Raw genomic sequence first — 13,032 nt, 5'->3', positions numbered from 1 at the left:
TTCAGGGGGGGGGGCGAGATTATTTTTTTGTATTTACTTGTGACTATGGTGTCTAACGTAGACGTGTTCATTTGCTTTCCATCAGAGGAACTGCTAAATTGATGTACTAAAGAACAACTGTTGCAGATCGCTGAACACTACAAGATTGAAATGAGTGAAAAAACGTCTAAAATGATGTTGGTGTTGCCAAAATTTAATGAGAAGGACCCTGAGATGTTCTTTTCGTTTGAGCTTGTTGCGGATGTGCTCTTGTACGCCCTGTTCCTGAATGTCTACATGACGGACCATTGTTTGGGATTGTCCTTTTCAGTCGCTCCTGTCTGTTCCCTCCTGGTCTCGTTTTCTTCTTCCCTCTTAAACGTTGCTTCCTGTGTGCAAAGGTTGCTGGGGCAAGTGAAAGTGTGAACACGTACCCCCTCGTCAATCTGGGACGCAGAGACTGGGTCAATTTGGGACGCAGAGGCTGGGTCAATTTGGGACGCAGGGGCTGGGTAAATTTGGGACGCAGAGGCTGGGTCAATTTGGGACGCAGAGGCTGGGTCAATTTGGGACGCAGGGGCGGGGTCAATTTGGGACGCAGAGGCTGGGTCAATTTGGGACGCAGAGGTTGGGTCAATTTGGGACGCAGAGGCTGGTATGGTTTTCCGGGGTCCTTGTTGGTCCTCAGTTTTATGGGACGGGGGTGTGACGACCCTCCCACTCTGCCGAATTCTTTCTCTTTGCTCTTGTTTTCCTTAATAGGATGTCGGTGGGAGGAGCCGGGAGGGTCATCGGCGAAATGGGACACACCTGGGTTTGGGTGTCCCAGGATAAATACACCTCTTCCTCAATCATTGGGGAGACTCTCCATGCAGACACTTATGGATTTTGGTTGTGGCATTTTTGTGGCCGTTTGTTTGCTTTGGAACCTTTCAACACCCCTCATTATCATATTTATGCGCGCAAACACTCGCTTACACTACTGACAACTGACTACACAAACCATTGTTCATTGTCTTTAGTTTACTTCAGTTAATAAATATATTGTTATTCCTTATCTCCACTTTGTCTCCCTTTTTGTTATGAACTTCGAGCTGGTTCGATGAGAAATTACTTTTTTTAAACCAAAAATCTAAATTTTTACTGAAAAGTGGTGCATGCATATGTATTCACCCCTTTGCTATGAAGCTCCTAAATAAGATCTGGTGCAACCAATTACCTTCAGAAGTCATATAATTAGTTAAATAAAGTCCACCTGTGTGCAATCTAAGTGTCACACGATCTGTCACATGATCTCAGTATACAGTTGAAGTCGGATGTTTACATACACCTTAGCCAAACACACCTAAACGGAAGTCGGAAGTTTACATACACATTTAAACTCAGTTTTTCACAATTCCTGACATTTAATCCTAGTAAAAATTCCCTGTCTTAGGTGAGTTAGGATCACCACTTTATTTTAAGAATGTGAAGTGTCAGAATAAGAGATTCACTTCAGTTTGTATTTCTTTCGTCACATTCCCAGTGGGTCAGAAGTTTACATGCACTCAATTAGCATTTGGTAGCATTGCCATTAAATTGATTCACTTGGGTCAAACATCTCGGGTAGCCTTCCACAACCTTCCCACATTACGTTGGGTGAATTTTGGCCCATTCCTCCTGACAGAGCTGGTGTGACTGAGTCAGGTTTGTAGGCCCCCTTTTGCTCACACACACTTTTTCAGTTCCGCTCACAAATGTTCTATAGATTGAGGTCAGGGCTTTGTGATGGCCACTCCAATACATTGACTTTGTTCTTCTTAAGCCATTTTGTCAATTAGCCTATCAGAAGCTTCTAAAGCCATGAAATTGTTTTCTGGAATTTTCCACTCTGTTTAAAGGCACAGTCAACTTAGTGTGTGTAAACTTCTGACCCACTGGAATTGTGATAGGGAATAATAAATTAAATAATCTGTAAACAATTGTTGGATAAATTACTTGTGTCATGCACAAAGTAGATGTCCTAACCGACATGCCAAAACTATAGTTTGTTAACAATAAATTTGTGGAGTGGTTGAAAAACGAGATTTAATGACTCCAACCTAAGTGTATGTAAACTTCTGACTTCAACTGTATATACGCCTGTTCTGACAGGCCCCAGAGTCTGCAACACCACCAAGCAAGCGGCCCCATGAAGACTAAGGAGCTCTCCAAATAGGTCAGGGACAAAGTTGTGGATAAGTACAGATCAGGGTTGGGTTCAAAAAAATATCTGAAACTTTGAACATCCCACAGAGCGCCATTAATCTATTATTAAAAAATGGAAAGAATATGGCACCACAACACACCTGCCAAGAGAGGGCCGTCCACCAACTCACAGACCAGGCAAAGAGGGCATTAATCAGAGAGGCAACAAAGAGACCCAAGATAACTCCGAAGGAGCTGCAAAGCTACACAGCGGAGATTGGAGTATCTGATCATAGGACCACTTTAAGCTGTACACTCCACAGAGCTGGGCTTTACAGAAGAGTGGCCAGAAAAAAGCCATTGCTTAACCTGTTGCGACGAGCAATCCCGTTTCCGGGAGCGTAATTATAGCCTCAAGCTCATTACCATAACGCAACGTTAACTATTCATGAAAATCGCAAATGAAATGAAATAAATATATTGGCTCACAAGCTTAGCCTTTTGTTAACAACACTGTCATCTCAGATTTTCATTAAATGCTTTTCAACCATAGCTACACAAGCATTTGTGTAAGAGTATTGATAGCTAGCATAGCATTAAGCCTAGCATTCAGCAGGCAACATTTTCACAAAAACAAGAAAAGCATTCAAATAAAATCATTTACCTTTGAAGAACTTCGGATGTTTTCAATGAGGAGACTCTCAGTTAGATAGCAAATGTTCCGTTTTTCCAAAAAGATGATTTGTGTAGGAGAAATCGCTCCGTTTTGTTCATCACGTTTGGCTAAGAAAAAAACCCCAAAATTCAGTCATTACTGAAAAAACATACTGCCCCCAGCATTTGGTGTTTGCCTAAATGCATGTGGGAGACTCCCCAAACATGTGAAAGGTACTCTGGTCAGATGAGACTCAAATTTAGCTTTTTGTCCCTCAAGGAAAACACTATGTCTAGCGTAAACCCAACACCTCCCATCACCCCAAAAACACCATCCCCACAGTGAAGCATGGTGGTGGCAGCATCATGCTGTGGGATGTTTTTCATCCGCAGGGACTGGGGAACTGGTCAGAATTGAAGGAATGATGGATGACACTAAATACAGGGAAATTCTTGAGAGAAACCTATTTCAGTCTTCCAGAGATTTGCGACTGGGACGGAGGTTCACCTTCCAGCAGGACAATGACCAAAAGCATACTTCTAAAGCAACACTCGAGTGGATTAAGGGGAAACATTTGCATGTCTTGGAATGGCCTAGTCAAAGCCCAGACCTCAATCCAATTGAGAATCTGTAGTGTGACTTAAAGATTGCTGTACAGCAACGGAACCCATCCAAATTGAAGGAGCTGGAGTAGTTTTGCCTTGAAGAATGGGCAAAAATCCCAGTGGCTAGATGTGCCAAGCTTATAGAGACATACCATAAGAGACTTAGGCTGCGGCTGCGGCTGTAATTGCTGCAAAAGGTGGCTCTACAAAGTATTGACTTGGGGGGGGGGGGTGAATAATTATGCATGCTCAAGTTCTCAGTCACAATAAAAAACATTTTGCATCTTCAAAGTGGTAAGCATATTGTGTAAATCAAATTATACAAACCCTCAATAAATATATTTTCATTCCAGGTTGTAAGGCAACAAAATAGGAAAAATGCCAAGGGGGGGAATACTTTTGCAAGCCACTGCACACACTCTATAGAGAGAGAGTCACACACACACACACACACACACACACACACACACACACACACACACACACGCACGCACGCACGCACGCACGCACGCACGCACGCACATACATACATATATATATATATATGTACATTTTAAACATTAACAATTTGATGTTATTTTAATGGACACATTTTTTTTAAAGTGACTTATAAATGTCCTTGTTTTTGAAAGATTTTTTTTTTTGTCCATTAAAATAACATGAAATTGATCAGAAATACAGTGTAGACATTGTTAATGTTATAAATGTCTATTGTAGCTGGAAACTAATTTTTATGGAATATCTACACAGGTGTACAGAGGCCCATTATCAGCAACCATCACTCCTGTGTTCCAATGGCACGTTGTGTTAGCTAATCAAAGTTCATCATTTTAAAAAGCTAATTGATCATTAGAAAACCATTTTGCAATTATGTTAGCACAGGTGGAAACTGTTGTGCTGATTAAAGAAGCAATAAAACAGGCCTTGTTTAGATTAGTTAAGTATCTGGAGCATGCTCGTGGGTTCGATTACAGGCTCAAAATGGCCAGAAACAAAGACCTTTCTTCTGAAACTCGTCAGTGTCACGCCCTGACCTTAGACATCTCTATTTTCTATATATTTTGGTTAGGTGAGGGTATGACTAGGGTGGGTACTCTGTTTTTGAATGTCTAGGGTTTTTTGTATGTCTCGGAGTTTTGTATGTCTATGTTGGCCTGATATGGTTCCCAATCAGAGACAGCTGTTTATTGTTGTCTCTGATATGGTTGATCATATTTAGGCAGGCCTTTTTCCCCACTTTCTGGTGTGGGATCTTGTCTATGTGTAGTTGCCTGTCAGCACTATATTGTATAGCTTCACGTTTCGTTTGTTATTTTGTTAGTCTGTTCGGTGTTCATTCTTTTAATAAAGAGAACGTACGCATACCACTCTGCGCCTTGGTTCACTCCTTCATACGACGATCGTGACAGTCAGTCTATTCTTGTTCTGAGAAATGAGGGCTATTCCATGCGAGAAAGCGCCAAAACTGAAGATCTCGTACAATGCTGTGTACTACTCCCTTCACAGAACAGTGCAAACGGTCTCTAACCAGAATGGAAAGAGGAGTGCGAGGCCCAGGTGCGCAACTGAGCAAGAGGACAAGTTCATTAGAGTGTCTAGTTTGAGAAACAGATGCCTCACAAGTCCTCAACTGGCAGCTTCATTAAATAGTACCCGCAAGGTCAACAATGAAGTGGCGACTCCAGGATGCTGGCCTTCTAGGCAGAGTTCCTCTGTCCAGTGTCTGTATTATTTTTCCCATCTTAATCTTTTATTTTTATCGGCCAGTCTGAGATATGGCTTTTTCTTTGCAACTCTTCAATACACACCCCTTGACTCTTTCAACATTTTGTTGTGTTACAGTCTGCATTTAAAATGAATGATGATTCAATTTAGATGTGTCCCTGGCCTACACACAATACCCCATAATGTCAAAAGGAATGATGTTTTTAGACATTTTTACAAATGAATTAAAAATGTAAAGCTGAAATGTCTTAAGTCAATACGTTTTCAAACCCTTTGTTATGGCAAGTCTAAATAAGTTCAGGAGTAAAAATGTGCTGAACAAGTCACATAAGATACATGGACTCATTCTGTATGCAATAATAGTGTTTAACATGATTTTTTTTAATGACTACCTCATCTCTGTACCCCACACATACAATTATCTGCAAGGTCAATCAGCCAAGCAATGCATTTCAATCACAAAGACCTGGGAGGTTTTCCAATACCTCGCAAAGAAGGGCACCTATTGGTAGGGGATTTTTTTTAATGCATATATTGAATATCCCTTTGAGCATGGTGAAGTTATTAATTGCACTTTGGATAGTATACACCCAGTCACTACAAAGATACAGGCGTTTTTCCTAACTCAGTTGCCAAAGAGGAAGGAAACCGCTCAGGGATTTCACCATGAGGCTAATGATAACTTTAAAACAGATACAGAGTATAGTGGCTTTGATAGGAGAAAACTGAGGACATATCAACAACATTGTAGTTACTCCACAATATTAACCTAACTGACATAGTCAAAAGAAGGAAGCTTGTACAGAATAAAAAAAGACTCAAAAAAATGCATCCTGTTTGCAACAAGGCACTAAATTAATACCGCAAAAAATGTGGCAAAGAAATTGACTTTGTGTCTTGAATACATAGCATTATGTTTGGGGAAAATCCAACACAACACATCACTGAGTACCACTCTTCAAATCTTCAAGCATGTTGGTGGCTGCATCATGTTATGGGTATGCTCATCATCGGCAAGGACTTGGGAGTTTTTTAGGATAAAAAGAAATGGAATAGAGCTAAGCAGAGGCAAAATCCTAGAGGAAAACCTGGTTCAGTCTGCTTTCCAACAGACACCAGGATATTATTTCACCTTTCTGCATGACAATAACCTACAACACAATGCCAAATATAGTTGCTTACCATGACAGCTTTGAATGTTCCTGAGTGGCAAATCTATGGCAACACTTGGCTGTCTCGCAACAATTTGACAGAGCTTGAAGAATTTCAAAAAAAATTATGTGCAAATATTGTGCAATCCAGGTGTGCAAAAGCTCTTCTAGATTTACCACAGAAAGACAGCTGTAATCGCTGCCAAAGGTGATTCTAACATGGATTGACTCAGGGGTTGAATACTTATATAATCAAGATACAGTTGTGTGTTTTTTCATGAATGTTTCACAAATATTATAATTTTTCTTCCACCTTGACATTACAGAGTATTTTGTGGAGATCATTGACAATTACATCCATTTTAATCCCACTTTATAACACAACAAAATGTATGAAAAGTAATGTGTTATGATTACTTTCTGAAGGCACTGTAGTTTCAGACACTTTTAGAGGGAGTGAGACAGTGAACTCATCAACTCAACACCATTTCATATCTGTCGCACTCCAATTCCCCCTACTAACACCTCACCCAAATTCCCCCGTAACGGTACACACACTCGTCTTAGTTTTCAAGTTAGGAATTATGAACATCATTTCCAAAGACGCAGCAACTGTGAGAACTTCTCTACTACTCTCTCTCACTTTCTCTTCATATCCTCTGTCTCCACTTTTATATCCCTCTTCACGTATCCCTCTGTCTCTCCTCTCCCTTCTCTCCTCCCTATCCTCTCTCGCCTCCAGCTTTCCCTCCCTTTTTTCCCCTCTCTCTCCTCCAGATGTCTGCTACAGTGGGAGAGTCTGTGCGGCTGGACGTCGTCTGACACTGTTCACAACAATGATAACGACCTGCAGGCTACGTCCTTCAGCCGTCCGTCCCTGGGGATCTCACACACACATACAAACACACACACACACCCACGCACAAGTTGAATGCACACACACACACACACACACACACACACACACACACACACACACACACACACACACACACACACACACACACACACACACACACACACACACACACACACACACACACACACACACACACACACACACACACACACACACACACACACACACACACACACAAGCACACACACACACACAGACTGACAAACAGACCCCAGACAGATAAAAAGTCCAAGTCATATTTATCAGAGAGGAAAGTGGAGCTAGCTTAAATCCTCACTAATAGCAATTCAGTGTTTCATGTATATACCCTCCAAACATTCAGGGACTAGTGTCTGCAGGTTTTTGTTTTTTTCCTTTCAATTAAGACCTAGGCAACCAGGTGAGGGGAGCTCTTTACTAATGTAACCTTAATTCATCAATCAAGTTCAAGGGAGGAGCAAAAACCCGCAGACACTCAGCCCTCCATGGGATGAGTTTGACACATTTTACATCTGTTCTGTCACATATTCCATGTAGACCAGTTCCTATAAGACCCTAAATAATTTCACACGTTTGTTCTATCTCGACACCAGCACACCTGATTCAGGAGGGGCACAAGGACTAGGTGACAAAACACTGATTAAGACAATGCCAACACTAAGGTTTGTGTGTCTTTTGGGATTTTAGTAGTATTGACGTTCTCTTACTTTTCGTAGTCATGCTTGCAATAGAGCAGACGGTCTCTGCAGTAGCATGTCCCATTGAGTGCGCTCAGACACACCGCACACTTGACGCAGGTCTCGTGCCACGAGCGCTCGTTGACACGCAGCAGGAAGCGGTCGGCAATGGGCGACTCACACCCCGCACACACCTCGCCCCCTCCGCCCCTGTGTTCTGAACCTGAGGGGAGAGGGGGACACAGGAGAAAGGGGGATACCTAGTCAGTTGCACAACTGAATGCATTCTACCGAAATATTGCTTCCACATTTAACCCAACCCATCTGAATCAGTGAGGTGCGGGGGCTGCCTTAATCGAAGTCCACATCATCGGAGGGTATAGTGTGTGTGTGTGTGTGTGTGTGTGTGTGTGTGTGTGTGTGTGTGTGTGTGTGTGTGTGTGTGTGTGTGTGTGTGTGTGTGTGTGTGTGTGTGTGTGTGTGTGTGTGTGTGTGTGTGTGTGTGTGTGTGTGTGTGTTCAGATCTGTAAATGTCAAGCATGAAAATTAAATAAAGCATTTCAACATTACTTCCCAGCAAGGTCCAGGATTTATTTACAACAAAAATAGTAATACACATGATAAATACAAATGAATTTGTATCACATATCAAATGTATTACATATCAAATGTATCACATATAAAATGTATTACATATTTGTCATATATGTATCCCATTTATAACATATAAAGTTGAGAATGTAAAAGTTTCTGTCACTATAACCTTTGAAATTTCCATGGATATTTATTTAATTATTGGACAATAATGTTAAAATCATTATATGCCAGTCAGGCTCAAGATGTCAGTCCTATTTCACTCCTCACCGAATGGCGTGGAGGCTGGAGGCTGCTGAAGACATGATTGGGTCTCCTCTGTTTTCATCCCGGCCCTCCTTCCTTCTTCGTGTTCGCTGGACGAGAAGGAGGAAAGAGAAAAGGGACAGTTACCCTCTAAATACAAGCCTACAGACAACAAGTGCGTAGAAGGAAAAAATAGAGGGCAGGTTGTCGTCGACGAAAAGTGAGAAAGAGAATATACCGTAAGGGGGAAATAAAACGCATCAAAAGTCAATGAAAGAAAGACACGTAGGCTATAGGCCTAAACATGACCGTGGATATTATATTTCAGTGTCCTCTTGAAAACATATTTAATATCCAATGTATAAATGAATTACATGATCAGTCGACATGCAATGCGCACATATTGCAACAGGAATAAAATATAATATAAATATTGCCGTGGATTGGATAAATGATTAGGAAATTAAATAAATGTGCTTAACCTAATAGGCTACTCAATTCGGTGCACTCAACAGAGTTTTAAACACCTGACCCACTGCGACTGAACGTTGGAGCCGTTGGTGGTGTGTGGCCCCATTCCTGTTTATTGACTTGCATCATATGATACCCGAAGTCAGATTGGGGGTCGAACCGGAGATCAGGCTTTGGCCTAATCTTGACCAGAAACTGGTCGGGATTAAACCCCGTGACCTGCTGACGCTACACGGTCATACAAGCGGGGGGGATGCAATACGTGATATTTTCAATAAAGAAAAATGACGTTGTCGAATAAAATTCGTAGAAATCTATGAAATCTATCTAAATTCCAACTAAAGCATGGGGATTCATTAATATACGTTGAATAATAATACCAATATTAATAATAATACTGTTAATAATAGAATAATACAAATAATAATAATACTAATGGTTGTGGTAGACTATAGAATTGTTCCATCACGACACTTAGTCTTGGACTTCTCAGGCCTATGCCATGAACACAAACTTCATCTACATAAATCGTGACATTTCAAGAATGCACGGTAATCAATAGGCCCATTGCAACATAGCGAGAACATATTTATTTATTAATTGACAATATTCCAAATCAAAGCGACCCTAAGTTTTTTTTAAATGAATATTTATGATTAAGAACGCCTAAATCTAATTCCAGTCGATACCCTACATTTCGAAAGGAACAAACCGTTCTGAATGACCGATTATATTTAAATATATTATTTAGGCTTGAAATGATAATTTCTCAATTATTGGGGTATCAGATAACAATTCTTAATCGAATATGGCGCTTACCGTGGGCTACTTGTTAATAAATTGACCTGATAGACTTTCAAGATGCCTTTGCTCTCATTGGAGCAATGAGGGTGTCACTGCTTGGGAATAAAAATAAAAGGAATTTAAAAAAATGAAACCTGATTCATATATCAAGAAATATGAATCATAATTGATGTAGGCTATAATGTAATTTACACCGTCATTACACATCGAAATAATTATTGTGATGAATTAAGGATTACAATCTCGAATAAAATAGCCTACTATAAATCAAATAATTTAGGCCTATGCATGTGCATAGACTACAGAACTGTATCCAATAACTTCACAAATATGTATTTCAATGGATTATTATCCAAATGATCACAACAGTGATTACAAGATAGGCTATAATATTACTAACAATATGGAATATGATTTTGTTTTCGACCAAACTGCTATAATGGACACTATCTGTCATAGAATGTGAGTTGCCTTGCTTGTGCCAAAGCGAGAGCGTCTCTATTCGCCTATTTCCGAGAGCACATAACGGATTGCAATTTCCTGTCTATTATTCATAACTTTGTAAGGTTCATGCAGACTAATACTGTGGACCAGAACGGTATATCCTTAAACTACTATCAAACACATGCGCCAACAGGTGCAGTAGACCTTACAGTGAAATGCTTACTTACGAGCCCCTAACCAACAATGCAGTTTAAAAATAATACGAATAAGAAATAAAAGTAACAAGTAATTAAAGAGCAGCAGTAAAGTAACAATAGCGAGACGGTATACAGGGGGGTACCGGTACAGAGTCAATGTGCGGGGGCACCAGTTAGTCGAGGTAATTAAGGTAATATGTACATGTAGGTAGAGTTATTAAAGTGGCTATGCATAGATGATAACAACAGAGAGTAGCAGCGGTGTAAAAAAAAAGGGGGGGGGGCAATGCAAATAGTCTGGGTAGCCATTTGAATAGATGTTGTTGAGTAGATGCCAAGGAGTCTTATGGCTTGGGGGTAGAAGCTGTTTAGAAGCTTCTTTGACCTAGACTTGGCGCTCCGGTACCGTTTGCCGTGCGGTAGCAGAGAGAACACACAGTCTATGACTAGGATGGCTGGAGTCTTTGACTGGAGTCTATCCTATAAGCTTTACGTTATACCGATAATATACTGGACAAAACTGAAGGGACACCTGGTTTAGTCTCATTTTGCGCCCCCTCTAAATAAAAAGCATAGGCCAATCAAAAGCTATAGGCCCTGTGTAGTGACAGGGCTATCAAAAGCTATAGGCCCTGTGTAGTGACAGGGCTATCAAAAGCTATAGGCCCTGTGTAGTGACAGGGCTATCAAAACTTTAAAATATGTTATGTTAACACCAAAGTCTGGGGAATGTGCTCGATAGGCCAACAATTAAAGTGTTGAGTAAAGTTATAGGTTAAGGTCAGGGTCAGGTAAGGGTTATGGTTAAGGTTAGGGTAAGGTTTAAGATTAGGGTAGGGATGTCACAAGGATCGCGGATAGCACTAACAATTTACATTTACAATTAAAGATTGCCAGCAAATGCGGTGGATATAGGCTATGTAGTCGATTTTCTTGGAGCTATGTTATTACTGGATCATCAGCACACGTTCACAATAAAGCTAATCACCATTTGATATCATATTTCCCCATTATATTCACATAACTAGGCTACCCCTGCCTTTTTCAATTTGCGTCTCCCTGTAGCCTATATTCTCCACAACATGTTGATATAAACACGTGTAGGCTTGAGTTAGACTATTATTTGTTTGTTTGGGATAAATAGTCTATTTCTTTATAGAATAATTACCACCCCACATTTCAGCAACTCATTGAAGAGACATGCCTACATTGACATTTCGGACCATTGGCTACAACCGAGGTTGTGGCTATTATCAAATGAAATGAAATATAAAACTCGATGAGGAGCGAGACTCAATCATCAACATCATCATCATACAAGTAGACATGGGAAATGCCAGCGGTTTTCAAATCCCTCAACCGGGACCACCAGCTGTTCCACAATTGTGTTGTAGCCCTGAACTAGCTTACTGAATCAACGGCTTGATAATTATTTGACAAGCTGAATCAGTTGTGCTAGCTCCTGAATAGTTGCAATTTTGGAACCGTCTGGGGTCCCTGATGAGAGCTTTGAAACCCCCCGAGATAGGCTATAATAATTTCAAAATATCGATAAGGACTAAAGGTTTGCTATGGACCGCAAGCCTATGATGTATATCGGCAACCTTACCATTCAACAAAAGATTAAAGTCAAATGTCACTAAACTATTTGGGTATTTAAAAGTAGGGTATGTTAAAGTTGATAGGCCTACAAATATGAAATGATGTGGGCTAGTCAAATAGCCGATTAGGCTACAGGCAATATGCAACACATAACCCACACTTGGATACAAGTCAAACCTTTGGTGGAATTCCCATGAGCCTCAAATAATACCATCAAGAAACCGATGTAGGATCACTCCTATTTCCAAGGAAGAATAAGACACGTAAAGGGGGTGGCCTGGTTAAATGTGATAAAAAATGTAACACTTTATATTGGCAACATATCTGCAAATTGAGGTTGGCAAAGCACCGACAACCTGTCGACGCGTTCTGGATGTTGGCGGCGGACGCACATACCTTGAGGTGAAACACACTCCTTCCGAAACCTCTATCGGTAGCATTAAAATAACATAAGACTAGTCGGTCCGTGGATGTGCACGCGTCGTATAGTCCTATTTCAAACTCCAGACATCGAATAGCAGCAAAATAGCTTCATGTTAAGGCAAACTATTATTGTGTGCTCTCTTTTCTCCCCGTCGCTCTGAAGCGGACTGTGCGCCCGGAGTTCGGTGTGCATAAAACGATGGAGGGAGTGGAAGGAGGGGAGGGGGGCAGGAGAAACGGTGACGGTTCTTAAGGTGAGGGGGTGTATGACGTAGTGATAATGTGCTGTGCTGGAATAAGGTGTTTGGATTTGGTGGAGATGGAGACTGGATAATAAGGAATCACCATTGGGTGATGAATGTTGTTCTTTTTACATAATTTGATTGTTTTAACAA

At 40.8% G+C, this 13,032-nt stretch overlaps 1 protein-coding gene across 2 annotated transcripts in view; it reads right to left on the bottom strand.

The window, feature by feature from the left end:
• lmx1al (LIM homeobox transcription factor 1, alpha-like) overlaps positions 1 to 12,821 on the bottom strand; it is a 30,444-nt gene extending 17,623 nt beyond the window's left edge. For both annotated transcript variants that reach the window (XM_046304325.1, XM_046304326.1), the window contains exons 1-3: positions 12,611 to 12,821; positions 8,721 to 8,806; positions 7,887 to 8,079 (exon numbers count right to left, since the gene is read on the bottom strand). In XM_046304325.1, the coding sequence (XP_046160281.1) occupies positions 7,887 to 8,079; positions 8,721 to 8,806; positions 12,611 to 12,654 (323 nt within the window). In that variant the 5' untranslated portion in view covers positions 12,655 to 12,821. The remainder of the gene's footprint in view (positions 1 to 7,886; positions 8,080 to 8,720; positions 8,807 to 12,610) is intronic.
• Positions 12,822 to 13,032: the final 211 nt, after the last annotated feature.

This window comes from Oncorhynchus gorbuscha, linkage group LG16 (genome assembly GCF_021184085.1).
Source record: "Oncorhynchus gorbuscha isolate QuinsamMale2020 ecotype Even-year linkage group LG16, OgorEven_v1.0, whole genome shotgun sequence".
Classification (NCBI taxonomy): Eukaryota; Metazoa; Chordata; class Actinopteri; order Salmoniformes; family Salmonidae; genus Oncorhynchus; species Oncorhynchus gorbuscha.
Note: the sequence above shows the minus strand (reverse complement) of the source record. Positions and strands in the feature narration are given on the sequence as shown.